The sequence below is a fragment of the Pelodiscus sinensis genome, unplaced genomic scaffold (assembly GCF_049634645.1).
Source record: "Pelodiscus sinensis isolate JC-2024 unplaced genomic scaffold, ASM4963464v1 ctg76, whole genome shotgun sequence".
Lineage (NCBI taxonomy): Eukaryota > Metazoa > Chordata > Testudines > Trionychidae > Pelodiscus > Pelodiscus sinensis.
The window spans coordinates 586,390-614,299 of NW_027465891.1; the positions used below are offsets into that span (position 1 = coordinate 586,390).

Genomic DNA, 27,910 nt, shown 5'->3' on the forward strand with positions numbered 1-27,910 from the left:
AGGTAAGTTAGCAGCACCCAAGGGCAGGGGCCGTGGGGCCCAGGCTGTACTCCCTGCTGATGCTGGGTCTCTTGGGGCTGGCCTGCAGGAGTGGAACTGAAGCAGGCAAGTGAGGCGTGCTGTGGGTGCCTGGGATTTATTGTTGTGGGGAAGATGGGTTCAGCCCAGGCAGATCAGCCCTTGCGGGGAATCCCAGCACAGGTCCCTAGTCACGTTTGCCGGCCTGGGAACCTCCACCAAGCAGGGAGATGCCACGCACGCCGGGCTCCGTCCCGTGCCCGGCGATGGTCCGGCACACCGGCCCAGTCCCAGGAGCGGTGGCAGGGCGCGTGCTTGACCTACGAGCGCTGGGGCCCTGGAGCCGTGAGAGAAGTGAGCAGAGTCGCGGGGCGGACCTGGGGCGCGTGATCCCGGAGGAGCTGCTGCACAGCGAGCGCAGGCCGTGTCGCTCTGGGGCGGATGGGCTGGAGGTTGCGTTGGACGAGCTCTTCCCCTCCCTCTTCGTGCAGCACGCCGTGGCAGGGCCCACGCTTCACGCTGCTGCTGTCCGTGATGGCCACCCCGGGGGCCAGCTCGATGGACTCCAGCAGGTTGCTGGGCTTCCAGTAGACATGGTGGCTGGATCGAAGGCTTTTCCCCATGACAGGCAGAGGCTGAGCTGTCTGACAGAAAGCCTGGGCCAGCCCCCCACTCAGCGTGGGCCTCACGACCTGGAGCCGCTGCGTGCCAACGGCCTCTCCCCGTGCTGCCCAGCTGTGGGACTTCGCACTCCGCTGGCCACGCCCGGAGAGGAAGCTGAGAACTTCCTGCCGCTTAGCCTCAACAGCTGGATCCAGCACCTCCACCTGAGGCCTGATCCAGCGCCTGGGGAGACGGGCCGGGTCCAGCGTGGGCATGGCAATGACTGTGCCAAACTCGTCGTACATCACCCCCTGGACGTGGGGGGGCCTGCCCGTCTGGATCTTCAGCAGATTGCTGCAGGACAAGGGCAGGAGCTGCTGAAGGCTGCCAGGATCCTCCTGCGGCAATTCCTCAGGCAGGGCCTGTCCCTTGCCAGTCTCCGCCAGGGGCCTGGCAGTGCTCTCCAGGCCAGCTGAGCGCAGGGGCCCTCGGTGGGGCCTGTATGCTCCTCTGCTCTTGGGCGTGGGGGGTGGAGCTGGCTGGGGAGGCGGATGCTGCGCCCGGAGTGGCTTTGCAGGCTGGCCCCGCCTCTCCAGAGAAGGCTGCACTGCGGGGGGGCTTGCTGGCGCCGCGGGGGGGCCTGTGGAGGGCTGCGTCTCCTCCGGGGAAAGGGATTCCTCGGGCAGTTTCTCCAAAGACACCTGTTGGAAATAGCCGGGAGCATAAAGAGGAAGCCTCAGCCTCGCAGGACCCAGGACAAGCTACTGCCCACTCCGGCCACTTCCTTGTACCCCAGGAAACGGGGGGAGGGCGAGAGCCAGGCCGCAGGGCAGGGGGCTCAGTGCCAGAAGGGAGCCAGCTGGGGAGGTGACAGCCTGGTCCTAAGGGACTGGCTTTGGCAGGCTGGGGCTGGGCTAGCTGCTCTGCAGCCGGCCCCGCCCCGTAGCCCAAGCAGCTCCACGAAAGGCTCTGCCTTGGACATCCTGCTACTGCCGCGAGGTCCCCAGGTACACACAGCTCTGTCCCTGCACCTCAGGGCGACGGACTGGGAGCACCCCGCTCCTCTCACTCACCGGCATCCTGGCAGCAGGCCCATGGGATCCCAGGGAGGACTGTGGGCCAGTGCCTATTGCTGGGAAGGGGGCCTTTACACCCCTATCCGCATGCCTGCCTGTCCTGTCCAGGCAGGGCACTAAGGGGTCACCCTGCTCTGACAGGCACCCAAATCTCAGCATGTCTGGGCGCCTCGCTGGCGTGGCTGGCGGGAGCAGATGAGCTGCCTCCCTGAGAAAGAAAGGGGACACACCAGCACCCATGGGAGAGGCAGATGAGCCCAGCATGGCTTGGCTGGAACTCCTCTCTCATCCATGGACGAGGTCTGAGGCTGCTTGGCTCAGGATGAAGCACTGCATGTTGGGTCGTGGCACCTCTGCAGGCAGCTCCCTAGTGAAGGCGGTACTTGCAGGATGTCAGCACTGCACAGGCCTCAGGGGTTCCTGCGAGCTGGGGATGGGCTGGCAGGTGTTTGTTACATTCATCCATGTTGCTTGTGAGCCTCAGTGTCAGAGCACTTGCTCCCCGCCCCAGTCACGCTCTCATGCCACTCACAGATGGGAAGGCAGGTCGGAGCAAGTAGGGACCATGTGGCAGAGCCTCGTGCAACGCCTGAGCCACACAAAGCTCCCTCTCTAGGCAGAGTACTCGGGCACCTCCCAGCTCAGCTCAGCTGCCTGCACTGGCTAGGCAGACACGGTCTGCATTCTGGATGGCACTTGCATAGGGCCCAGCGCCCCAACCCAGCCAGACTCTCCTCCGGCTGCTTACCCAAAGCCCTGGGCACAGAGAGGGGAACTCAGCCCGGGCTGCTGCCAATGGGAGTGGGGAGTCATAGAATCATAGAATACTAGGACTGGAAGGGACCTCGAGAGTCATCGAGTCCAGCCCCTGCCCACATGGCAGGACCCAGCACCATCTAGACCATCCCTGATAGACATTTATCTAACCTGCTCTTAAATATCTCCAGAGATGGGGATTCCACAACCTCCCTGGGCAATTTATTCCAGTGTTTGACCACCCTGACAGGTAGGAACTTTTTCCTAATGTCCAACCTAAACCTGCCTTGTTGCAGTTTAAGCCCATTGCTTCGTGTTCTATCCTCAGAGGCCAAGATGAACAAGTTTTCTCCCCCCTCCTTATTACACCCTTTTAGATACCTGAAAACTGCTCTCATGCCCCCCCTCAGTCTTCTCTTTTCTAAACTAAACAAACCCAATTCTTTCAGCCTTCCTTCATAGGTCATGTTCTCTAGACCTTTCATCATTCTTGTTGCTCTTCTCTGGACCTTCGCCAATTTCTCCACATCCTTCTTGAAATGTGCTGCCCAGAACTGGACACAGTACTCCAGCTGAGGCCTAACTAGTGCAGAGTAGAGCGGAAGAATGACTTCTCGTGTCTTGCTCACAACACTCCTGTTAATGCAGCCCAGAATCATGTTTGCTTTTTTTTGCAACAGCATCACACTGCTGACTTATATTCAACTTGTGATCCACTATAACCCCTAGATCCCTTTCTGCCGTACTCCTTCCTAGACAGTCGCTTCCCATTCTGTGTGTGTGAAACTGATTGTTCCTTCCTAAGTGGAGCACTTTGCATTTGTCTTTATTAAACCTTATCCTGTTTACCTCAGACCATTTCTCCGTTTGTCCAGATCATTTTGAATTATGACCCTGTCCTCCAGATTAGTCACAACCCCTCCCAGCTTGGTATCATCTGCAAACTTAATAAGCATACTTTCTATGCCAATATCTAAATCATTGATGAAGATATTGAACAGAGCCAGTCCCAAAACAGACCCCTGCAGAACCCCACTTGTTATACCTTTCCAGTAGGATTGTGAGCCATTAATAACTACTCTCTGAGTACGGTTATCCAGCCAGATATGCACCCTCCTTATAGTAGCCCCATCTAAGTTGTATTTGCCTAGTTTATTGATAAGAATATCATGCAAGACCGTATCAAACGCCTTACTAAAGTCTAGGTATACCACATCCACCACTTTTCCCTTATCCACAAGACTTGTTATCCTATCAAAGAACATAAGAATCGCCGACCTGGGTCAGACCAAAGGTCCATACTGGATGAAGGAGGTAACCTAGTTACAGATGATGTGGGAAAAGCTGAAGTACTCAATGCTTTCCTTGCTTCTGTATTCATGGACAAGGTCGGCTCCTGGACTAATGCGCTAAGTGACACAAGATCGGCTGAAGATGGACAGCCCTTGGTGGGTAAAGAACAGGTTAGGAACTATTTAGAAAAGCTAAATGTACACAAATCCATGGGTCCGGACTTAATGCATCCGAGGTTACTGAGGGAGTTGGCAAATGTCATTGAGGAGCCTTTGGCCATTATCTTTGAAAAGTCGTGGAGATCAGGAGAAATCCTGGATGATTGGAAAATGTAGGGCCCATCTTCAAAAAAGGGAAGAAGGACAATCCAGGGAACTATAGGCTGGCCAGTCTTACCTCGGTTCCTGGAAAAATCATTGTTACCCACCAGCTCTGTGATTCTTGGGGAACCAGAACATGGTCGCCTGTCAGCCTTGTGCTCTTGGGGAGTCAGGGAGTGACATTCATGGAAAACCATCCCCCTCCCTCAGGCCTCTGCTAGAATCAAAGACAAAGCAAAGAAAAGGCCAGGGAAGACACACCTAAACTGCTTCAGACAAGGGTGATACAATTAAGGAAACACCCCAGCCTCATTTACATTAAAGATGGAACAGAGGGACATCTCATTAGCATACAGAATGGAGAGCAGCTCTTCCAAGGCAGGAACCGCACTGAACTATGGGACACCGAAAGCAGAGAAGCACTGCCTGATGGGAAATCCCTGCTCCAGATGCTAATGAACCTAGGCCTGCTCACACCCAGATTAGTCATTATCAGACCAATTCTAGTAACGATCCTATTGACATCCAAAATACTGACACTGCCTAGTTGCATTGTGAGCTCGTTCAAGGAACATCACCCATAACCAGGTGTGATCAGTCTCTATTGTCTCTCCTTTCTCTTTGAACTATCCCTATAAAACTCCTATCCTTGCCCCAAGAAAACTGTTCTGATACCTGGACTTAAACTGCATCAGTTCCATTGAGACTTCTTCATCTCCTGTCTGATCGTGCTGGGGGCTCTGTCCTGCTTCTCTCCTGCCCTCTGGACCCCCGGCTACCGTCATCATCTGGGAACCCCGCTCAAGTGCAAGCTCCGTGGAGTGGTGAGGTCTCTCTCTCTCTCTCTCTCTCTCTCTCTCTTTCTCTCTCTCAACTATCTCTCTAAGCATAGCCTCCTGACCCTGCCTTGTGTAAACTGTTATATGGTTACCTAACATGTGTAATCAGCTTCAATTTAGATTTAATATTGTAATTGTTAGATTTAATATTGTAACTGTTTGATATCTATTCACTACTCAGAAATAAATCACTTTCATTGTTAAACTGGTTGCTTCTCTCTCTTTCTTTCTCTTTTGCTCACTCTTCCTTAAGGGGTGTTGTTTTGGCTTCCCCATTCGCTCTGCAACAACGCTTCTTGTACCCAAGCAAAAGTTCCCTGTAGTGCCCAAAATCCTGTGGGGTTTGCTCATCGTGTGGTTTACCTGTGAATGACTGTGGTGTGAAAGTGGGGATAAGGGGTGCTGAACCTGGGGGCTTATGAGGATGGCAGCTTAAAGTGCTGTTTAATCCAGCCCACGGAGTCCAAAGGCACATGAGGGTGCAGTGTGGCATTGCTGTGAAACCCAGCCAGCTGAGTCCAGGGACATATGAGGGGGTCAGCTTGTGAGTGCTGAGTACCCAGTCCTCTCAGACGTGCTCTGATTAGTGGGTGTGAGTGTCTGTGTGTGTTGCTAAGGTGGGAAGAACCCCATCCTGAGGAACCTAGTTCCTGCAGGAGAGCTCCAGTGGGAGGGGGAATTGGCAGCAGGGAGAATTCAGCTCCATATGAGAGCCCAAGGTTAACTGATAGAACTGTTAACCTTCCCCCAGTCCCATAAGGGTAACCCTGATAAATGAGCATACCCCAGGGTATTGGGCAAATCTGGTAACATCATGGAAGGGATCCTTAAGGAATCCATTTTGAGGCACTTGGAAGAGAGGAGAGTGATTAGGAATAGTCAACATGGATTCACAAAGGGCAAGTCGTGCCTGACCAACCTGATCAGCTTCTATGATGAGGTAACTGGCTCTGTGGACGTGGGAAAGTCAGTGGATGTGATAGACCTTGACTTTAACAAGGCTTTTGATACAGTCTCCCACAATATTCTTGCCAGCAAGTTAAGGGAATGTGGATTGGATAAATGGACGGTAAGATGGATAGAAAGATGACTGGAAGGCCGGGCCCAGCGAGTCGTGATCAACGGCTCGATGTCAGGATGGCGGTCGGTTTCTAGCGGAGTGCCCCAAGATTCGGTTCTAGGACCGGTTTTGTTTAATATCTTTATTAATGACCTGGATGAGGAGATGGATTGCACCCTCAGCAAGTTTGTGGTTGACATTAAGCTAGGGGGAGAGGAAGATACGCTTGAGGGCAGAGATAGGGTCCAGAGTGACTGAGACAAATTGGAGGATTGGGCCATGTAGAAACTGTAGAAACCATTTCATATTTAGCTAGAAGCCATCTTCTATAACAGAAACCATTTCAGCTTTTCCCTCTCGCACGTAGATCAGAGTGAACTTTCTGTCAGCGTGTGAGAAGAGGCCTACAGGATGGGCTACTGAAATGTGTTAATTGGGCTGGTTCAGACAGGAGAGGTACTCCCTTGTACCTGTCCGCCATCTTGTTGATAAGGCTTTGTTTTTCCTAGTTTAATTGATGATTTCTGTAATTGGATGCCCTGATGTCAGACTGTTTGGTTAGGGGTATAAAGATACTAGGATTGATTGTATTAGCCAGACTTACTGGGCCCGGCTCTGCTGGGGCCACGTTTGGCTCACTTGGCTTTACTGATCAAGAAAGCTGTCTGTTTAGCCGCCTAAAACTGAGTGAAGCCTTTGCTTCGACAATTTGGAGGTTCCACCGAGATTCCTAACACGCCACTTGCCTGTATGGACGGACCAGCACTCCACTTCCAAACCTCTCAGAGCGCTCAATAGAAGGTAAAGGGGATACTTGTTACGAAATCTCCTGGTTGAGGGCTTGGGATTTGTAGTGATGGCGGGCCATTGGGGTAAGGGGAGCTATGGAATTCAATTTTGTGGAGCGGCTAACATTTTGTCTGTCTTTGTCTATGAGGCCTGTCTTATGTGTCACAGTTCCAAAAGGGCACACCGGTGTCTCTAGTGAGGCAGCCATGCGCTGGACCCTCTGTGTTCGGACGCTAAAAGCTGATGTGGTGCCATTACACTCTCTCTCGGCACACGGAATTGTGGGAAAGTTTTGTTGACTCTCTCTCTGTTACTTGTGGACGTAGTACTAACCTCTGAGCCTAACCCCAGGCCATAGTATTTCCCCATTCCACCAGGCTGTCTCCAGGCGCCAGGACGTGGTGTTCTGCCAGGCTGGGGCGGGTGCCGGAAACCCCTGCGAGCCAGGTGGACTTTGAGTCCAGTGCCTCGCAACCAAAGGGGGGGGGATCAGTGCGAGCAGGTGAATTCTTCTTAATTCGGTGACTCGCAGAAGAAAATAGTTCAAGCAGGCGGACTTTTGATTCGGTGCCTTACAGAATCTTTTTAAGTGCGCGCAGAAAATGGGGGTAGGTCAGTCTACAGGAATCCCAGTGCCTTTATGATAAGTGCCTTCTGGTACAGGATCCTAATGAAGTCTGATATTAAGTGTCGGATGTCTTAGGGCAGCGCCACTTAGTAGAAACCCATCGGAACTGGACAGTAAAGAAAGATGCATCTAAATGTGGAAACTGTAGAGAGAAAAAAAAGTGTGTGTGGAAAATGAGTATGAATGCCACCGCATAGGTCTGAGACTTGAGCTGATCCCAGCTGCACCAGGGCTCTCCCACGAGGGAGCTCTGAATGCAAAGGAGGGGGGGTCAGCTGAACCTTGAGACTCAGCGGATATGTGAGGGAGTGACAACTCCCCTTATTTCATGAGCTGCTAAGGTCTGACACTCTAGACCCGGCAGACTCTTTGGAGTGTGTAGAGTTAGTTTACGTGGGGGTTAGTCTAAACATCCCCACACTCTGCCGAAAGGCACCCCTCTGTACTACATGTATGTGCATAATGGTCCAAGGACCTGTAAGCATTTAACAAATTGGAAAAGAGGAAAAATTAAAGCCCTGAGGGATAAAAGTGAAACTCAGAAAAGCAAAAATCCGCCCTGCAGTAAGATAAGTAACTTACAAACTTGCTGCAGCGCCTCTGTGCCAAAATAATGCACAAGAAGTGGGGAGAGGAGATTTCTCAGTTGGCTCACCCGTATCAACCAAGATTGGGGGTGGGGGATTCGACACAACATCACCCCTCTACATAACGCATACACAGATAGAGAGGAAACATGAAAAATAAGTGAAAGGAATTAGCTCTTCCCTTTGAAAACATGGGCTCCTGTAACAAACTTGCCCGATCCAAAGCAAAACACAAAGTTTAAAATAAGTTTAACAGTTTAAGGAAAGTGTTCCTCCAAATTCTAAGGGGACAAAAATTAAGCAATATTGTAATGTGTTAGGAGGAAAAAAAACTGCTTTAAAAATTACTCCTTGTTTCTTGCAGCCTCTTTTAATCATCTAGGCAAAGAAACAATCAAGTTTAAACATTTGGCTACAGACACTTTGTTAAATCTATTAAAGGGAAAATAAGGAATTCTACTGAAACTTAATTGGTTAACCGCATAAAAGAATAAAATCTATACATTGTAAATTTGTAAAACCTGCACCCTAAGGGTTAAATGTGTCTTCCAAGAAAACTAATTATTGTTTAAAAAAAATCCAAGCCCAGAAACTTCACGGTGTTTCTGTTCAAGGCTGAGTTGATAGCACTTTTGGCTTGCTTTCAGATCCAAGGTTGTGTGTGTCTGCAAACTGCCTGTCTGTTCTGGAAGTGGGGGGGCACTGTCCCCTATAAGTAAGCCTGTAACATTGCGTATGATTCTTTTCAGGAAAAGAAAACCTTTTTTGTTTTCTGGAATAGTAACTAGCAAGCGCCTTGCTCTAAGAAACAGTTTCTGTGGCAGTAAATTATTTGAAGCTTCACACCTTTAAAAAAACACCTGGTCTACAGTACACGAGGGAAACTGAGGCATACCACCTTTAACTTGATAATTAAACAATGAAGTAATTTACTCAACCCCTCTGAAGCTGGTGTGCAAAATAAAAGCATACCATTGGGTAACAGCAGGCTGATCAAAAAGTAGCAAAAACATCTGTAAAGGAAACGTGTTCTAAAATATAATGCACAACCCAATGTGGGTAGAAATGTTTTCTTTGTCTTTCAGATCATCAAAAAGTGCTAATATCAGCTGAAAATTAACTGAAGGCAAAAAAAAGCATGGTTCTGTGTCATGACATAAGTTTGTGTTCTGTGTTCTGTCCAGATTTGTCTTGTGTGTGTCTTAATTGTGATATATGTATTTCAAACGTTGTGTGTACAATATTGTTATTTTAATGAAAGAATAATTTAAGTTCCTTGAAAAATCTTAACTTTGTGCTTTACACAGATGGATTTTTTGCTTTTATAATTCTAGTGGAGTTTTAGTAGCAGGCTATGCAGTTTGGACTGTCTGGAATGTAGTGAAATCTGCTCCTCTACCTGCTGTTTTTCCCTTCTCTCCTACCATCGCCAGCTCCTTTGCCGTCTCTGTCGGAACTGGCCCTCCTGCAGGACCAAGCCCCAGAATCGGAAAAGCAGGAGTGGAGTCTGGCAGGGTGCACCTTGCGCCCAGACCACTTGTGGCGCAGCTCTGATGGCCGCATTGTTGCCCCAGTGGTCTTGCTACCTCACCTTGCCTCCGTGCTCCATGGATTGTCGCACGTTGGCAAAGGAGGGATGGTAGCAACCTTAAAACAAAATTGGTTTGCTCCCAAATTCTCCCAAGCAGCCAAAGATTACTGTCTGGCTTGCCCTGTCTGCCAAGCCCACAACGTGGGTAAACCTGTAAAGACAGTTCCGGCAACCAGACCTCCGCCTTTGGGACCATTTCTGAATTTACAGATGGGCTTTATTCAGTTGCCTAAATGTCAATCCTTTGAATATGTGCTGGTGATTGTTTGCTTGTTTTCGGGATGGGTAGAAGCTTATCCCTGCAGGAAAGCTGATGCCATCACAGTGGCAAAGAAACTTCTAAATCATTACATCCCATCATGGGGAATACCCCTTGTGATCTCCAGTGATAGAGGTACCCACTTTACTGGACAAATTGTTCAAAAACTGGCAAAGTACTACTCTACCAGACAAGCACTGCACTGCCCGCGACTCCCAGAGAGCACAGGAGCAGTAGAGAGACATAACGGGATTTTAAAGAACAAACTTGCTAAAATATGTGAGGACTCTGGCTTAACATGGGTAGAAGCACTCCCGACTGCCCTAATGAGCACGAGAGCCACTCCTAATCGGACAACTGGACTCAGACCACATGAGATTGCATGTGGCCGACCTAGGAGACTGTTAAGCAGCCGAGACATTGACCTGGCTGATGTCACACTTGTTAAAGGAAGCATAGTCAAGTATTGTCAGGAACTTATGAGGTGTGTACAGTCTTATCATTCACAGGTTAAGGACGCCTTCCAGGAGGCCCCGACTGAGCCGTGCCATAAACTACAACCAGGAGACTGGGATTGCATACAGGTTCACCAGCGAAAGACTGCCCTGGAACCCAGGTGAAAGGGTCCCTACCAAGTCCTTCTGACCACCCAAACTGCTGTAAAGCGCAAGGGATTGCCCACCTGGATTCACGCGTCCCACTGCAAACCGGTTCCAGCCACTACAGAGCTTGGCCCCAACAAGGAGCACCGCAGACCTGGTACCAGAGACCCAGGTCCAGAAGCAGATGGGGATCAGCACAGGCCCGGTACCGGCAATCCAGGCCCAGAAGCAGACGATCCTGAGAGACCGAGGCCAAGGTACCAGCTGCGGCCCAGAAGAACCTGCCAGCGATAGGTGAAGCAAACTACGAAGTCCTGAAGAACAGCCAGCATGAGGCTGGACAAACAATTCATGTTGAGCTTATGCTTAATCTTGTTTTTAATACCTAGCAGTTATAACCTAGATGGTTCAAATGTGTTTATGCTCTTAATGAACCAAGTTTCCCAGGGATTTAATTCCACAGGTTGCTGGATATGTGCTCACAGTCCTGTACATTCAGAAGGAGGCATCCCAATGATCCCAGTCCCACTGAACAACACTCCAATGAATGGCCCATTGTTTAGTGAATGGGGCCCAAATGATACTTGGCAGGATAAAGGGTTTACTAGCCCAGGGTACATCCGCCTAGCCCTGACCCCAATTGGAGAATACTGCTGGACATGTAATGGTTCAGGAGCCTGAGTGGGAAAAAGCAGGTGTGAGATAAATGTTGTCCTGAACGGGGCATGGTACAGAAACAACACCTGGGAGAATAACAAAGGCCCTTATGACTTCGGAATCGCTGGGTACTATTTGCAATGGATGATGAAGCCCCAATGCCAAAGAACCTTAACAGCAAAGGTTGGCCATTACTTCATCCGTGACCGTCGGGCATACAAAACACTGCCCAAGGATTGGAGTGGAACCTGCTATATTGGAGCAGCCTTCCCAGCCATTCGAATCACTAGCCATCCCCCTGGGAGTAGAATCCGAAACTACCGAGAGATAACAGAAACACAGCGGTTTTGGGGAATTGCGTTCCCAGGACTGGGTGTGGCCTATGCAGTAAGAGAAATTCGGAGGCTGGAAGTAGCTTTCGAGAAAGTAGCTAATGCCACAACCAAAGCTCTCCGTGCCATTAATAAGGAGTTAGGAGAAGTGAGACAAATGGTTCTCCAGAACAGGATGGCCCTAGACTACGTCCTGGCTAGTAAGGGGGGGTTGTGCCTTAGTGGGAGAAGAATGCTGTGTGTGTATCACTGACACCAGCAAGGAAGTGGAGGAAGATGCCTCAGAGATTGAAAGAACTGTGGAAAGCCTAAGGCAGGAGGAAGACTGGACCCTCTGGGGTTGGTTGGGAGGCTGGTTTGGACATGTAGGAACTTGGATTGTGCAAGGTGTAGTTTTAGTATTGGCTATATTCTTGTGTGTTTATTTTTGTTTCTTGTTAGTCAAATGCTGTATTTCTTGTATTCTGGAAAACACGAGACAGACCCTTACTAAAGGGAATGTGAAACTTATGTTAAAATATGATGAGCAAGAAAGGAACAAGAGATGTACATAAAAGCTTTGATGGAAATGGAGGCATGAAAGGACTTCAAGGTTAGCCTTTAAAAGGCTAAAAGGGGAGAGTTGTAGAAACCATTTCATATTTAGCTAGAAGCCATCTTGTATAACAGAAACCATTTCAGCTTTTCCCTCTCGCACGTAGATCAGAGTGAACTTTCTGTCAGCGTGTGAGAAGAGGCCTACAGGATGGGCTACTGAAATGTGTTAATTGCGCTGGTTCAGACAGGAGAGGTATTCCCTTGTACCCGTCCGCCATCTTGTTGATAAGGCTTTGTTTTTCCTAGTTTAATTGATGATTTCTGTAATTGGATGCCCTGACATCAGACTGTTTGGTTAAGGGTATAAAGATACTAGGATTGATTGTATTAGCCAGACTTACTGGGCCTGGCTCTGCTGGGACCATGTTTGGCTCACTTGGCTTTACTGATCAATAAAGCTGTCTGTTTAGCCACTTAAAACTGAGTGAAGCCTTTGCTTCGACAGCCACAAGAAATCTGAGGTTCAACAAGGACAAGTGCAGAGTCCTGCACTTGGGACGGAGGAATCCCAAGCATTGGTACAGGCTGGGGACCAGCCAGTTAAGTAGTAGTTCTGTAGAAAAGGCCCTGGGGGTTACAGTGGATGAGAAGCTGGATATGAGTCAACAGGGCGCCCTTGTAGCCAAGAAGGCTAATGGCATATTAGGTTGCATTAAGAGGAGCATTGCCAGCAGATCCAGAGAAGTGATTATTCACCTTTATTCGGCTTTGGTGAGGCCACACCTGGAGTATTGTGGCCAGTTCTGGGCCCCCCAATACAAAAAGGATGTGGATGCATTGGAGAGGGGACAGCGGAGGGCAACCAAAATGATTAGGGGGCTGGAGCATATGACGTATGAGGAGAGGCTGAGGGAGTTGGGTCTGTTTAGTCTGCAGAAGAGAAGAGTGAGGGTGGATTTGAGAGCAGCCTTCAACTTCCTGAAGGAAGGTTCCAAAGAGGATGGAGAGAGGCTGTTATCAGTGGTGACAGATGCAATGGTCTCAAGTCGTGCTGGGAGAGGTACAGGTTGGATATTTGGAAAAACTATTTCACTAGGAGGGTGGTAAAGCACTGGAATGGGTTCCCTAGGGAAGTAGTGGAGTCTCCATCCCTAGAGGTGTTTAAGTCTCGGCTTGACAAAGCCCTGGCTGGGTTGATTTAGTTGGGAATGGTCCTGCCTAAAGCAGGGGGCTGGACTTGATGACCTTCTGAGGTCTCTTCCAGCTCTATGGTTCTATGATTCCATCTAGCCCAGTAGCCTGTCTGCCGACAGTGGCCAGCACCAGCTGCCCTGGACGGGGTGGACCAAAGACAATGATCAAGCGATCTGTCTCGTGCCATCCATCTCCAGCCTCTGACAGAGGCCAGGGACACCATTCCTACCCCCTGACTATTAGCCTTTTATGGACCTAACATCCATGAATTTATCTAGCTTCTCTTTAAACTCTGTTATAGTTCTAGCCTTCACAGCCTCCTCTGGCAAGGAGTTCCACAGGTTGACTACGCACTCTGTGAAGAAGAACTTTCGCTTATTAGTGTTAAACGTGATACCCATTAATTTCATTTGGTGTCCTCTAATCCTTATATTATGGGAACTAATTAATAACTTTTATATACCTCTATCATATCCCCCCTCAGTCTCCTCTTTTCTAAACTGAAAAGTCCCAGTTGCTTTAGCCTCTCCTCATATGGAACCTGTTCCAAACCCCTGATCATTTTAGCTGCCCTTTTCTGAACCCTTTCCGAGGTCAAAATATCTTTTTTGAGTTGAGGAGACCACATCTGTACACAGTACTCAAGATGTGGGCGTACCATAGTTTTATACAGGGGCAGTAAGATATTCTGTGTCTTATTTTCTATCCCTTTCTTAATAATTCCTAACATTCTATTTGCCTTTTTGACCGCCGCTGCACACTGCGTGGACGTTTCAGAGAACTGTCCACAATAACTCCAAGATCTCTTTCCTGATTTGTCGTAGCCAGATTAGCCCCCATCATTCTGTAGGTATAGTTGGGGTTATTTTTCCCGATGTGCATTACTTTACACTTATCCACATTAAACTTCATTTGCCATTTTGTTGCCCAATCACTCAGTTTGGTGAGATCTTTTTGAAGTTCTTCACAGTCTGCTTCTGTCTTGACTATCTTAAACAGTTCAGTATCATCCACAAACTTTACTACCTCACTGCTTACCCCTTTCTCTAGATCATTTATGAGTAAGTTGAATAGGATTGGTCCTAGGACTGACCCTTGGGGGACATCACTAGTTACCCCTCTCCATTCTGAAAATTTACCATTTATTCCTACCCTTTGTTTCCTGTCTTTTAACCAGTTCTCAATCCATGACAGGACCTTCCCTCTTATCCCATGACAATGTAATTTACACAAGAGTGTTTGGTGAGGGACCTTGTCAAAGGCTTTCTGAAAATCAAAGGGTACGTCTAGACTACATGCCTCTGTCGCCAGAGGCATGTAGATTAGGCTACCCGACAGAGTAAAATGAAGCGGCGATTTAAATAATCGCCGCTTCATTTAAATTTACATGGCTGCCGCTTTGAGCCGACAAACAGCTGATCAGCTGTTTGTCGGCTCAGCGCGATAGTCTGGACGCTCCCCTGCCGACATCAAAGGGAGCTGTCGACAACCCAGGTATGCCTCATCCCAGGAGGCATACCTGGGTTGTCGACAGCTCCCTTTGATGTCGGCAGGGGAGCGTCCAGACTATCGCGCTGAGCCGACAAACAGCTGATCAGCTGTTTGTCGGCTCAAAGCGGCAGCCATGTAAATTTAAATGAAGCGGCGATTATTTAAATCGCCGCTTCATTTTACTCTGTCGGGTAGCCTAATCTACATGCCTCTGGCGACAGAGGCATGTAGTCTAGACGTACCCTAAGTATACTATAACTACTGGATCCCCCTTTTCTGCATGTTTGTTAACCCCTTCAAAGAACTCTAATAGAACCCTTTACAGAAACCATGCTGACTTTTGCCCAACAAATTATGTTCTTCTACATGCCTAACAATTTTATTCTTAACTATTGTTTCGACTAATTTACCCGGTACTGACATTAGACTTATCGGTCTGTAATTGCTGGGATCACCTTTAGAGCCCTTTTTAAATATTGGTGTCATGTTAGCTATCTTCCAGTCAGTAGGTACAGAAGCTGATTTAAGGAATATATTACAAACCACAGTTAACAATTCTGCAATTTCCCATTTGAGTTCTTTTAGATAGAAGAAAGAGATCAGATTGGTTTGACATGATTTGTTCTTTACAAATCCAGGCTGGCTGTTCCCTATCACCTTTCCGCTTTCCAAGTGTTTACAGATGATTTCCTTAATTACTTGCTCCATTATCTTCCCTGGCACAGAAGTTAAACTGACTGGTCTGTAGTTTCCTGGGTTGTTCTTATTTCCCTTTTCATTGATGGCACTATATTTGCCCTTTTCTAGTCCTCTGGAATCTCTCCTGTCTCCCATGATTTTCCAAAGATGACAGCTAGAGGCTCAGATACCTCCTCTATCAGCTCCTTGAGTATTCTAGGATACATTTCATCAGGCCCTGGTGACTTGCAGGAATCTAACTTTTCTGGTTGATTTTTAACGTGTTCTTTTTTTAATTTATCTGATTCTAAAGGGACTCAGAGGACATAAGAACGGCCGTGCTGGGTCAGACCAAAGGTCCATCTAGCCCAGTATCCTGTCTGCCGACAGTGGCCAGCACCAGGTGCCCCAGAGAGGGTGGACCAAAGACAATGATCAAGCGATTTGTCTCCTGCCATCCCATTCCAACCTCTGACAAACAGAGGCCAGGGACACCAATTCTATCCCCTGGCTAGTAGCCTTTTGTGGACCTAGCCTCCATGAAATTATCTAGCTTCTCTTTAAACTAGCACATGGCTCCAGTCCCTTCCCCAGCCAGTAGCAGGGGCCAGGCAGTCAGGCGGAGATCATGACAACAGCCTGTCTCTCAAGGCTGTTTCTGTGGCCTGACGGCCAGGACTCATATGGCAGGGCTAGGCCGTATCTCCATGGAGTGCCCTGTGGCGTGGAGCTCTGGCCCTAGAGCACGAGTCAGATTGATGGCAGTTTCCAGTCGCAGCTCTAGTGCGCTGCCAGGCCCAGATTGCCTCAGCCAGGACAAGCACTCAGGAGAGCCTGCTTCCCATCTTCCCCTCCCCCCGGGTCCAGGGCCCCGGTGCTTCAGTACCTCTCTCTCCTGCGAGAACAGGGTCAGACTGGTTTGGATGACGGGGACCGAGCCCTGTGCCCATGAGTCCGTGACACAGGCCACTGGCTCTTCCTCTTCCTGCCAAGTGGCATCTTCCTCCACAGTGGCCTCCCCCTCATCCCGCGCCAGGAAGCGCCATTCGGCAATCTGCAGGATGGCGTCCCGGGCCTGGCTGATGGTGAATGGGATGCACTGGGAAAGCAGAGCAGAGACGCAATGAACCCAGCACCTCCCACTTGCTTCCTGATTTGGGCTAGGAGGGAGGCTGCACCTTCACCCGTCAGTGTGCCCATCACACTTCTCACTGTCCAGGCCACCTTGACTTTGGCCCACTGGCTCTAAGGGAGTCCAAGCTGGCAGCTCCCATGAGGCCTGTGCCCAGGGAGAGTGTGCCAACACCCCTTCCCAGTAAACTCGGTAGGAAAATAACCTGTGTGGCAGGGAGCTGGGCTCTGCAGAGCGCTGAAGGAGTTCCACTCCAGCGGAGGAGAGGCTATTGCCTCCATGATGGAGCTGAGAGGAGAGCTGACGTCCAGGAGGGGCTCGTACCACACTCATCACCCCGGTATCTGAGTGCCAACGGCCAGGGCAGGAGCGGACAGCCTGCCATTGAGAGCGGGAGCATGAGGACATCTGCGGGAGCAGAGGGATTTCCCCTGGAGTTCTAGGGACACTCAGCCGGGGTGGGGACACACAGAGGTCACTGCAACAGGAACCTCATCCTCCCTGGAGCCCCCTTTCTTGGTCTGCTCCACTTGCCTTCCTCTCCATGAAGTAAGCATCAGCATAGAGCCGCTCTGAGCCCGATGGCATGGTCCCTCCGGACTGAACTCCGTCCGCTGTCACGGGGGGCTCTCACAGTGTTCTCAGTGCCTCCCCCCCACCACACAGAAGCCAGGCTCTGTGGCAGGAACAAAGCCCTGGAGAGCAGCCTACGGGGAACAGCCCTGCCCTGAGCCTGAGCCTGAGGCTGGGACCCAGGAGCTGGGTGATCGCTACCACTGGGACTGCAGGGCCCTGGCGTGCTTACCTGCCGAGCCAGGTACACTTTATAGCACTCCTCCAGCACTTGGTCTAGCATCCATGCCAGGATATCCCCCACTCCATCCTCGCCTTCCTCGGTGCTGACCAGGGAGATCCACTCTGACTCAGAGAGGCGCCCTGGGACAATATCCACTTGAGGGATGGGTACTGTGGGGGGCCGCAACTTCTCTGCCCGGGACTTGGAGAGGGGCACACGGTCCCGGGACGTCATTCTCTACAGGGAAAGAGAGCACCAGCCCCTTAGTCCTGTAAGGCGGAAAATTGGCATCGTTGGCTGGGGAGAATGCTGAGGGAACAACTAAAACAGGGGGCCCCACTGTGGCTTACAGGCCACGTGCAGCGCCTGGCACTACCCTCTGCAGCCAACAGTCACATGGAGGCAAGGCCCACGAAGACTGTTATGCTCTGGAGGTGGTGCCCCGGTGCTGCTCCTCCCAGGGACAGATGACAAGATCCGGCTTTGTGGGCATGTTCGGGGACTTCCTGTCCTGGGAGGCAGCACGTTCTAGTGGTGAGAGCAGGGACTCCCGGCGCTAGACAGTTCTCCGGAGGGTGGGCTCTAGCGCAGGCCCCCCGGTATTCTGGTCACACAGTACAGGGGGTGCTGACGGGTGAAGCTAGGACGTGGGGACAAGCAAGCGGTGATGCAATAGGAGGAGGAGGCTGCAGGCAGGGCCCTGTGACGCTGGCCTCCTCTCCAGCACCTTTGTGCTCAGTCCCTGCAGCGGAGCGGTGCTGGCACTGAGCAGAGGAGGGCGGGCCGCAGCGCTCAGGACCTGAGCTCCAGCTACTCAAAAGCTTAACATGTCCCCACTGAGAGGGGAAACTGAGGCAGAAAATAGTCACCCAGGAAGTCAACATCAGAGTACAAATGGAACCCAGGAGGCCTGGTCCCCCATCCCAGCCCGCTGGGAGGAAGGGGCAAGTCACTGCCTCTCCCTATAGGTGAGCAATGAGCCAGTGGGTCCTAAGAGCACCCACGGACACTGCCCTCCCCGCCACCCCGGCCACGCCCCTGCCCCCCCACCGCACCCCCTCGCACCACTGCCCCCGGCCACGCCCCTGCCCCCCCACCGCACCCCCTCGCACCACTGCCCCCCGCCACCCTGCCACGCCCCTCCCCCCACCAAACCCCCTCGCACCACTGCCCTCGGCCACCCGGCCACGCCCCTCCCCCCCACCACACCCCCTCGCACCACTGCCCCCCGCCACCCGGCCACGCCCCTCCCCCCCACCACAGCCCCTCGCACCACTGCCCCCGGCCACGCCCCTGCCCCCCCACCGCACCCCCTCGCACCACTGCCCCCCGCCACCCTGCCACGCCCCTCCCCCCACCAAACCCCCTCGCACCACTGCCCTCGGCCACCCAGCCACGCCCCTCCCCCCCACCACACCCCCTCGCACCACTGCCCCCCGCCACCCGGCCACGCCCCTCCCCCCCACCACAGCCCCTCGCACCACTGCCCCCGGCCACGCCCCTGCCCCCCCACCGCACCCCCTCGCACCACTGCCCTCCCCCACCCTGCCACGCCCCTCCCCCCACCAAACCCCCTCGCACCACTGCCCTCGGCCACCCGGCCACGCCCCTCCCCCCCACCAAACCCCCTCGCACCACTGCCCCCGGCCACCCGGCCACGCCCCTCCCCCCCACCACACCCCCTCGCACCACTGCCCCCGGCCACCCGGCCACGCCCCTCCCCTCACCAAACCCCCTCGCACCACTGCCCCCCGCCACCCGGCCACGCCCCTCCCCCCCACCAAACCCCCTCGCACCACTGCCCCCCGCCACCCGGCCACGCCCCTCCCCCCCACCACACCCCCTCGCACCACTGCCCCCCGGCCACCCGGCCACGCCCCTCCCCCCCACCAAACCCCCTCGCACCACTGCCCCCCGCCACCCGGCCACGCCCCTCCCCCCCACCAAACCCCCTCGCACCACTGCCCCCCGGCCACCCGGCCACGCCCCTCCCCCCCACCAAACCCCCTCGCACCACTGCCCCCCACCACCCGGCCACGCCCCTCCCCCCACCGCACCCCCTCGCACCACTGCCCTCCTACCGGACCCTCCCGTCTCCCCCCTCACCGATGCGCCTGGAGCCCCGCCCCTGCCTCCCCGCTGGCTGCGTCCCCGTCCCCAAGGCAACGGCAGCCCGGCCCCGGCCGTGACGTCATCGCCCCGCGCCGCCGCCCTGACTAGACGCGGCGCCGTCGCCATGGCTGCGGGGGACCCGGGGTGAGACCGCGACCCGCCCCCGCCCCCCCCCCACCGGTGCCCGGCCCGGCGCACTGACCGCCCCCCCCACAGGCCGTACCCCCCCCACCGGTGCCCAGCCCGCCGCACTGACCGCCCCCCCCACAGGCCGTACCCCCCCCACCGGTGCCCGGCCCGCCGCACTGACCGCCCCCCCCGCAGGCCGTACCCCCCCCACCGGTGCCCAGCCCGGCGCACTGACCGCCCCCCCCGCAGGCCGTACCTCCCCCACCGGTGCCCGGCCCGGCGCACTGACCGCCCCCCCACAGGCCGTACCTCCCCCACCGGTGCCCGGCCCGCCGCACTGACCGCCCCCCCACAGGCCGTACCCCCCCCACCGGTGCCAGGCCCGGCGCACTGACCGCCCCCCCACAGGCCGTACCTCCCCCACCGGTGCCCGGCCCGCCGCACTGACCGCCCCCCCACAGGCCGTACCCCCCCCACCGGTGCCAGGCCCGGCGCACTGACCGCCCCCCCACAGGCCGTACCCCCCCCACCGGTGCCCGGCCCGGCGCACTGACCGCCCCCCCCGCAGGCCGTACCCCCCCCACCGGTGCCCGGCCCGGCGCACTGACCGCCCCCCCCACAGGCCGTACCTCCCCCACCGGTGCCCGGCCCGGCGCACTGACCGCCCCCCCCACAGGCCGTACCCCCCCCACCGGTGCCCGGCCCGGCGCACTGACCGCCCCCCCACAGGCCGTACCTCCCCCACCGGTGCCCGGCCCGGCGCACTGACCGCCCCCCCCCACAGGCCGTACCCCCCCCACCGGTGCCCGGCCCGGCGCACTGACCGCCCCCCCCACAGGCCGTACCCACCCCACCGGTGCCAGGCCCGGCGCACTGACCGCCCCCCCCACAGGCCGTACCCCCCCCACCGGTGCCCAGCCCGCCGCACTGACCGCCCCCCCCACAGGCCGTACCCCCCCCACCGGTGCCCGGCCCGGCGCACTGACCGCCCCCCCCCCACAGGCCGTACCCCCCCCACCGGTGCCCGGCCCGCCGCACTGACCGCCCCCCCACAGGCCGTACCCCCCCCACCGGTGCCCGGCCCGGCGCACTGACCGCCCCCCCACAGGCCGTACCCCCCCCACCGGTGCCCGGCCCGCCGCACTGACCGCCCCCCCCACAGGCCGTACCGCCGGGAGCGCGGGGTGCCGCTGAAGAGCAGCAGCTCGGCGCTGTACAACAACCTTAGCGTCCTGCCCCTGCGCGACAAGCAGCTCACCTACTTCGCAGCCGTGCACGGCAGCACCGTCAGCCTGGCCAGCGCCTCGGCCGACGGGCTCAGCGTCTCCCAGCGCCAGCTGCAGGCCAAGGAGGGCGGCCTGGCCGTCAGCGCCTCCATCATCACCCAGGTGGGGCTTCCCCAGCACCCTGCCCTGCCGGGCCAGGCCCTGTGCTCCCTGGCCGGTCTCCCCCTCCCTTGCAGAGCCGCACTGGTAACAGCTCCGCCTTATAAGGGCTCAGCCCCCAAAAGAGACCAACATACCTAATCGGTTTGTTTGACCCCATGTAAAAGTCATAGGCAGAGACTGTTCATGTCAGCCCTTGTCAGTAAGAGAGAGAGAGAACTGCACCATGGTTGCTCCCCACCCTTCTCCTCCCCTAAGTCATTCTAGTTTTTAATTGCAATGATGAGTGGTGCCAACTCCGAAACCTTACGGCCATCTCATCGCATTACATCAACACTATTACAGTCATCAGCTGAACTTGTAGTCTCCTCAAAAACGATAGTTAGCATGACAGGATCTCTAGTCCCGTATACTGTATTAATGATATTACCCTCTTTTATCAGAGTACCAGTTGGTCCATTATCTTGCCTGGGATCAATGTAGGCCCATCAGCCTGACAAGTATCTGGGTCAGCCTGTTTACCTTTTCAAACATTGGATAAAATTCGCTTTCTTCTGGAACTGCCCGTGTGCCCGGACTTATGTTGCTTTTTTTTAAACAAGTGGCCCAGCACGCTCCTTGCCAGCTCTCGTAACACTCTTAGATTCATGCTCTCTCAATCAGCTGGTTTGAAAGTGGCTGAACTGTGTGGCTTCTGTTTAATGCCCTCCAGAGAGATTCACAGAAAGGAAGGAGCGTTGCTGCTGTGTGATGGGACTGCAGCATCATTCCCCCATATACAGAAAGGAAATATTTCTTGAGCATGTCTGCCTTGTCTTCATTAGTACAGGCAATTCTGCCCTGTCCATCCAGTAACAGTCCAACGCCGTTGTCAGGATTCACTTGGCTTTGCTGGCCAGAGATATCCCTGAGTCCTCTCAGGGTGTGTGTCACTGTCTACAATTGCTGCTTTTGAGCGAGAGCCGTCCCCTTCTTCCAGTTGGTATATTTTACAGCTGCCAGCTTGGCCTTTTCACCAGTGCTGCCTTCTTCCCCAGGTGTGGCTTTTGGGGCACCCTTACATTCTTCTCAATCACCATTCATGCTTTTCTGGCGAGAGCCTTCCTTCCAGCTGGTCCGGCCCAGAATCCTTTTCAGCTTTGGGAAATTGGCTCCATTCAAGCGCCAGCTTTGTCAACCACTGCTCTGGACTTGATTCTATTTGCCCATATCCTCAGGATCCAGTCATGGCTACTGGTGGCTTTTCGTGCTGTGATCGGTTCCGCGTTAGCTGCTAGCACAGGGTCTAATCTAGAATTCCCCCTTGGTGGCTACAACAACACCTTTCCCCCTCAGGCCTCCTGGTGCGTCCTGCCTTCCCGGGTTCTCCTGGTCCTGACCTCTCAGAAAGGGATCCAGGTAAGAGCGCTCTGTTTCAGGAGTGGGCAGGGCCTAGGGTGAAGAGCTCTGTGTACAAGGCCGGCATGCCAGAGGGCAGGACTGCCCCATAGCACCCTCTGCTGGGGACGCCTGCCTCTGCAAGCACTTCCTTCCTCAGTGCCCCTTCACCAGGGTTTTCCAGGGCTCAGCCCTCCAGCTGGGTCGCCCTCAGACTTCAGGCCCCTTCCAGGGTAAGCAGAGTCCCAAACAGAAGGTTTTCCCACCTACTTAGGCCCAACTTCAGCCCAGCCTCCCGGCTCTGTCCCTGTCCCTTCTGAGTGACCTGGAAGTCACTGTGCTGAGGTGGAAAGCAAGGAAGCAGAGCTCCTCGCTCAGGAGCACAGTTGGCCCTGGCTTCCATGGCCTCTCTATCACACTGTGCTCCCTGCCCTTTTCTCTGGCTCTTCTTTCTGATAGAGGCACAAGGGGGGAGCGACTAGTTGAGCAGGGCTGGCTAGCCCTAGGCGTCTTGGCCTGGCAGAGAAGCCACTGGTGCTACCTGCCTTCTGGAGGGCCTCGTCTCGGTGCCTTGGGGGCCAGGCCCGAGGGGTGCTGCAGTGAGTTGACCAGGTTGTTCTCACTCCCCAGATGTACGAGTCGGATGGCTCCATCATGGTGTATTGGCATGCCCTGGACGCCTTGGAACCACCGCCAGGTAGAGAGAGCCCAGCGGGGCGGCCCTGCCTTTTCTGGGAAGGGCGGGATGAGCTGTGGGTGTGGGCTCTGTGCTGGGGCATCTGTGTGGCACAGTGTGGTGCCCTCCAGCCCAGGGAGGCTCTTGGATTGATTTAGGAATTAATTCCCGGGGTGTGCAGGTCACCCCAGGGCTCTCTCCTGGTTGGACGATGTTTAAAGGCTCTGTGATCTGCCCTTCAATCAGGGTGTCTGGCCCCCACACCTTGTGGCCCTGCCTCTCAAAGCCATCCCCTTCTGGCCCGAGGCCTCCTTGCGCTCCGGGGCCAGAGCCGCTGGAGGGCTGTCATGGGGCTTTCGTTCCCTTCCAGCGCAGGCAGTGTTTGCTCGAGGGATTGCTGCAGCCAGTGGGCGCTTCATCTGTGTGGGTGAGTAGGCTGGGGAAAGGAGCAAGGTGCTAGGGATGGGCTCTCTGCTCTGCACAGCTGCAGCAGCCAGACCCCTCAGCGCGGCAGGGAAGGCGGAGGCCAGCACCCAGCTGCTGGGGGGCGGGGAAGGGCGGCACTAGGGACAGTCCAACTCTGGGGCACACGTGGGAAGGGAAGAAGGGCTCCTCAGGCACTGCTGGATTTGCTGGAGGAGTTGTTGAGGAGCATGAGGATCTGGGTTTTGGGGGCGCGGGGGGGAGACTGGGGCCCAGAGCAGAGGGGGGCCTGGTAGCTGGCTGCTGGGGCTATCTCCCCCGCTTCTTCGCAGGGACTTCCTCGGGCCTGGTGCTGGTGTTTGACATCCCCAGCAAGGGAACGAACATCACGCTGAGCGAGGTCCTGGAGGAGCATCGCGACTCCATCACCGACATCGCCGCCGAGGTCGGTGAGAACCCGGTACGAAGCCCCAGCACCGCGCACCGCCCCGTCCCGGCTCGGCCCCATCAGCTGGCTGGCCCCTTCGTCCTTGGGGGATTCCTACAGCCCACTGGAAGCCAGGCGGTCAGTCGAGTCCCATGTGCTTCCCAGTGGGGAAGCAAAGCCTGGACACCAATGAGCCCAAGGCCTGAACCTTTCCCAGCAGCCCAGGGGTCTGGATGGGCTCCTTGCGCCCACCCAAAGCCAACTAGCGCAGAGACAGGGCTGCCTGAGCCCTCCCAGGCTGGGTACTGGAAGTGGCTCGAAGCCTGCTCTCTCCCCTTTTAGCCTCTCGCCATGGGCGCAGAGGGCCTCCCCACAGCTGTCCTCTCTCGCAGGCGCCTGCCACAGGCTCAGCTTTTTCTCTTGATTTGGGGAGCTTCCGATTCTCCTCTTGTCCGTGGGCTACTTCGTTGCCTTTCCCAGGGCTCCAGTTCAGCGCCCTCTTGCTACCTGGCCTCACGACTGGCCTAGCCCGCTTCTGCTTTGTTCCCTCATTCCCATCCTCCTGGGTTTGGTCTCCTCCTCCAGAGCTCTTCCTTCCTGGGCTTCCTGGCCATCTGAGAACTCGGAGTTTAGAGAATGAGGTTTCAGGGCCATAGCGTGAGAGCAGCATGACAAGGATATTGACTGTTCAGAGGGTAGTTTGGAGGGCAAGGCCTTAGAGACACAAAGACACCACTCTGATCCTCACACTCCTAAAGCCCAGGTCCATGCAACCCGAAGAGAGTCTCCACCCACTGAGAACAGTGTAGGGGAGGTGACACACAGCTGGACAGTTCTGAGTCCACCCAGCATAGGGCAGTGATAAGCACATGTACCAGCTCACTACATCCCAGTGTCTGTCCCCTGGGATCTCATTGGCCCAGGGGGATGGGTTATAAAGCAACTTTCCGGCACTTCTGTGAGACTCTATGTGGTGGTTGGTTACTCTGTAGGATCCTTACCAATTGCTGACTCCCCAGGCTCTGACTGGCCGAGAGGGGGCCCATGGCAGGGCGCTGACTCCGTTGCTTGCCCCCTTGCAGGACGGAGCCGCGGACCTGGTGACTGCGGATGATGCCGGGGCCCTGTGTGTCTGGAGAGCCAAGGAGGAGTTCGCCCTGCTCACCAAAATCTCTGCCTTTGGGTAGGGCCAGGAGGCTCCCATGGCGTTTTGAGCAGGGGGATGAGCCCAGAGACCCCTCAGCAAGAGGGGAGGGGTGCCTGCAGGCTGTGGGCTCACTGGTGCAGTGGGGGCAGTGTGGGGGGGCCCAGAGCTGCCCTTCTCCCGGGCTGGAGCGAGGGGGCTGACAAGTCTCCCGGTGTCCAGGTGGACCTGCCCCTCGGTGAAGCTGTGGAACGGGGTCATCGCTGCTGGCTATGGCAATGGGCAGATCCGGCTGTATGAGGCCACAAGCGGGGCCCTGCGTGCCACAGTCAGCGCCCACGCTCGCTGGATCTACGCCCTGGACCTGGCTCCCCTGACGGGGAAGGTAAACCTGCCCCAGCCCCTCCCGGGCAGTCCCCTGCCGGCCTTCTGAACACAGCCAGGGTCAGCAAATGGGCAACCAAAATGATGAGGGGTTTGGTCCCATATGAGGGGAGATTAGAAGACGGGGACTTTTCAGCCTAGAAAAGAGGAGACGAAGGGGGGACAGGATCGAGGTCCATAAAATCATGGCTGGTGTGGAAAAAGTGAATAAGGAAAAGTTGTTGACTTGTTCCCATAACATCAGAACTAGGGGCCATGCAATGAAATGAAGAGGTAGCAGGTTTAAAACAAACCAAAGGAAGTCAATCTGTGGAACTCCTTGCCAGAGGATGCGGTGGAGGCCAGGACTTTAACAGGGTTTTAAAAAGAGCTAGATAGACTCATGGAGGACAGGTCCATCAGTGGTGACAGGAGGGATCACTGGATGATTCCCTGTTCTGTTCACTCCCCTTGGAGCACCTGGCCTGGGCCGGAGGGACCTTTGGGCTGCCCTAGGCTGGCCACTCAGATGTTCTCAGCCACCCTGCCTGACTCCTCCCCTCTGGAGGGAAGAGCTGCAGCTCCCACACCAGCCGGCGGGGGCACCCCCTTGTGTTCTACTGACCTAGGGAGAGAGCCCCGGGCCAGCTGCCCCGTGGGTCGGCCGCCAGCTTTGCAGCGTCTGGCCACACCTGCTGTCTGCACAGTGAGCAGGCCCTGAGCTCGGAGGCTGGCAGAGCCCCGCGCCCTCCCCAGGAGCCCCACCTCCGTGGGCCCTCACTGCCTCTGTTCTGCCTCCCTCTGCAGCTGCTATCGGGGGCGGAGGATTCCTACGTGCAGGTGTGGAAGCTGAGCCGGAGCGCCGACACCGGGGCCGTTGAGGTGAGGGGGCCAGTGCTGGGTGCAGAGAGCAGGGGGCTCCTCCGCCACTGGCTTCAGTGCAGCCTTTAGCCAGTCACTGCTCCCGAGCCTCGGTTTCCCCTGTGGGATTTCTGCTGCGGCTGCAAGGGGTTGAGGCTGAGCTGGGGGCTGTGTGGGGAACAAGGGGCCTGGAGCAAGACTGGGTGAGGGGCCTGGGCCCCCCACTTCCCCAGTCCAGCCCCTGCTGCTGCCTAGTTCTCTTCATCCATGCATCCATCCGGGGCCTTTTAGCTCCTCCCCAGCCCTGATTCAAGGCTCCCACCAACTTGGGTCCAGACCCCCTTTGATCCACTCTAACCCCCTCCCCCACTCTCAGCAGCTCCACCCAGTCCGATCCGGCTCCCCGATCCCCTGCCCACACAGCAGCGGATGCTGTTACTTGCGCTCTGTCTCGGGCGGGGGGCTGTCTCCCCCTCCCCCCCCCACACTGCCCGACATCTCGCCACATCTCGGCCAGGTGCTGGTGCCAGAGGGGCCTGTAGTCCACTCGCTCTACTGCGGCAGGTGGCCAGCTTGCCCCCTTCTCCTGGCAGCCCCCCCCACCCCCCCAGCCTGACTGTTACAGCTGTGCCCCAGCAGTGCTGTGTGCGACCTCCTCCTCCCACCAGCTCCCTGCGCCCCCCGCATGAGGCCTGTGCCCGTGGCAATCTCCTGCGTCGCTGGGGGCAGGGCGGGGCCAGGCCTGGCTGCCAGGGCTGTGCAGTGCGAGGGCCTCTCTCCTGCCCTGCAGATCGAGCACTGCCACTCGGAGTGCGTGACTGACACCCAGCTCTGCGGCGCCCGCTTCTGCGACCCCGAGGGCAGGTCCTTTGCAGCCACCGGCTACGACCTCAGTGAGATCGTCCGCTACAGCCAGGCCTAGGCTGCCCCGCCGTGGGGCCGGGAGGGGCGGGGAGGCACCTGGCTCCTGTGCCCAGGGACACAGGCAGCAGCAGCCGGACGAAGAGTCAGACAGGCTGGGAACCCCTCCGCCTGGGGAGATCGGCCAGTGGGGGGGCAGCGCTGCCGTGGCTCCGTGAAACCCAGGGGCCCCTGGCCACACACCTGCTTACCCCCCTCCGCGTCCGTGCTCTTCCTCCCAGGGACAGGCTGCTGGCCCCTCGCCCCAGGCCTGCGGGCTGAGATCCCTCTCTTCCGGAGCCGGGGCCCAGGCACAGGAGCCGAGGCGGTGCCATCCTTCCTCCCATGGGGCCCGCCCGGCTCCTTTCCGCCTCTGACTCTGGCAGCCGAGCTGGCTCGCTGGGGCCTGCGGTGGGGCTGGGGCCCTGTCCTGGGCAGCCATCCCCGCTTTGCCACGTAGGCTCAGCGTAGCCCTGTGTCTGCACCAAAGGCCCCGCTGCTGCTGCGGCGCTGGCGCTGCCCCGGCGTGGAGAGCAGCGGGCACTGGCTGTAGCTGGCCCCAGTGTGTCCTAGAGCACTGCACTGGGGCTATGGCACTGCCACGGGCCTCAGTTTCCCCACCGGTGCAACGGGGCCAGCCCCACATCACATCGTCCTCCTGTTACCTCAATAGATTTGGGCTGCGGCCTAGAAGAGGCACCTCTCAGTCACCGTCCAGTGGGGGCCTGCCAGGGCGCTTTGGCCAACTGTCCTGGACTGGCCTGGGAACAGCCACTGTGCTCTGCCCCCCTGCAGCCACCCCTAGTGCAAGAGCCCCCGGACCAGAACTGTCCCTGCAGCCACCCTGCCAGGGGCCAGGTCCAGTGCTGAGAGCT

At 55.8% G+C, this 27,910-nt stretch overlaps 2 protein-coding genes across 13 annotated transcripts; one reads left to right on the forward strand and one right to left on the reverse strand.

The window, feature by feature from the left end:
* CUNH2orf81 (chromosome unknown C2orf81 homolog) lies at nt 1–22,185 on the reverse strand. Of its 11 annotated transcripts, none has more exons than XM_075916091.1 (4): nt 21,387–22,185; nt 17,248–17,475; nt 16,197–16,409; nt 1–1,322 (listed from the first exon to the last, which is right to left on the reverse strand). In XM_075916091.1, exons 1-4 carry the CDS (start codon nt 21,396–21,398, stop codon nt 339–341), a joined length of 1,437 nt encoding a protein of 478 aa, XP_075772206.1. In that variant the 5' UTR covers nt 21,399–22,185; the 3' UTR covers nt 1–338. The 11 variants fall into 11 exon arrangements, with proteins under 11 accessions (XP_075772206.1, XP_075772212.1, XP_075772211.1 ...); XM_075916097.1 differs by lacking the exon at nt 21,387–22,185 and adding an exon at nt 21,002–21,307; XM_075916096.1 differs by lacking the exon at nt 21,387–22,185 and adding an exon at nt 21,002–21,307 and having other exon boundaries at nt 17,248–17,507.
* WDR54 (WD repeat domain 54) lies at nt 19,367–27,693 on the forward strand. 2 transcript variants are annotated; one of them, XM_075916101.1, is made up of 10 exons: nt 19,367–19,494; nt 20,642–20,867; nt 22,200–22,262; nt 22,872–22,938; nt 23,288–23,344; nt 23,673–23,800; nt 24,850–24,950; nt 25,134–25,296; nt 26,082–26,156; nt 26,926–27,693. In XM_075916101.1, the coding sequence occupies exons 1-10, from the start codon at nt 19,475–19,477 to the stop codon at nt 27,055–27,057; spliced, it is 1,032 nt and encodes a 343-aa protein (XP_075772216.1). In that variant the 5' UTR covers nt 19,367–19,474; the 3' UTR covers nt 27,058–27,693. The 2 variants fall into 2 exon arrangements, with proteins under 2 accessions (XP_075772216.1, XP_075772217.1); XM_075916102.1 differs by lacking the exon at nt 22,200–22,262.
* The last annotated feature ends 217 nt before the right edge of the window (nt 27,694–27,910 follow it).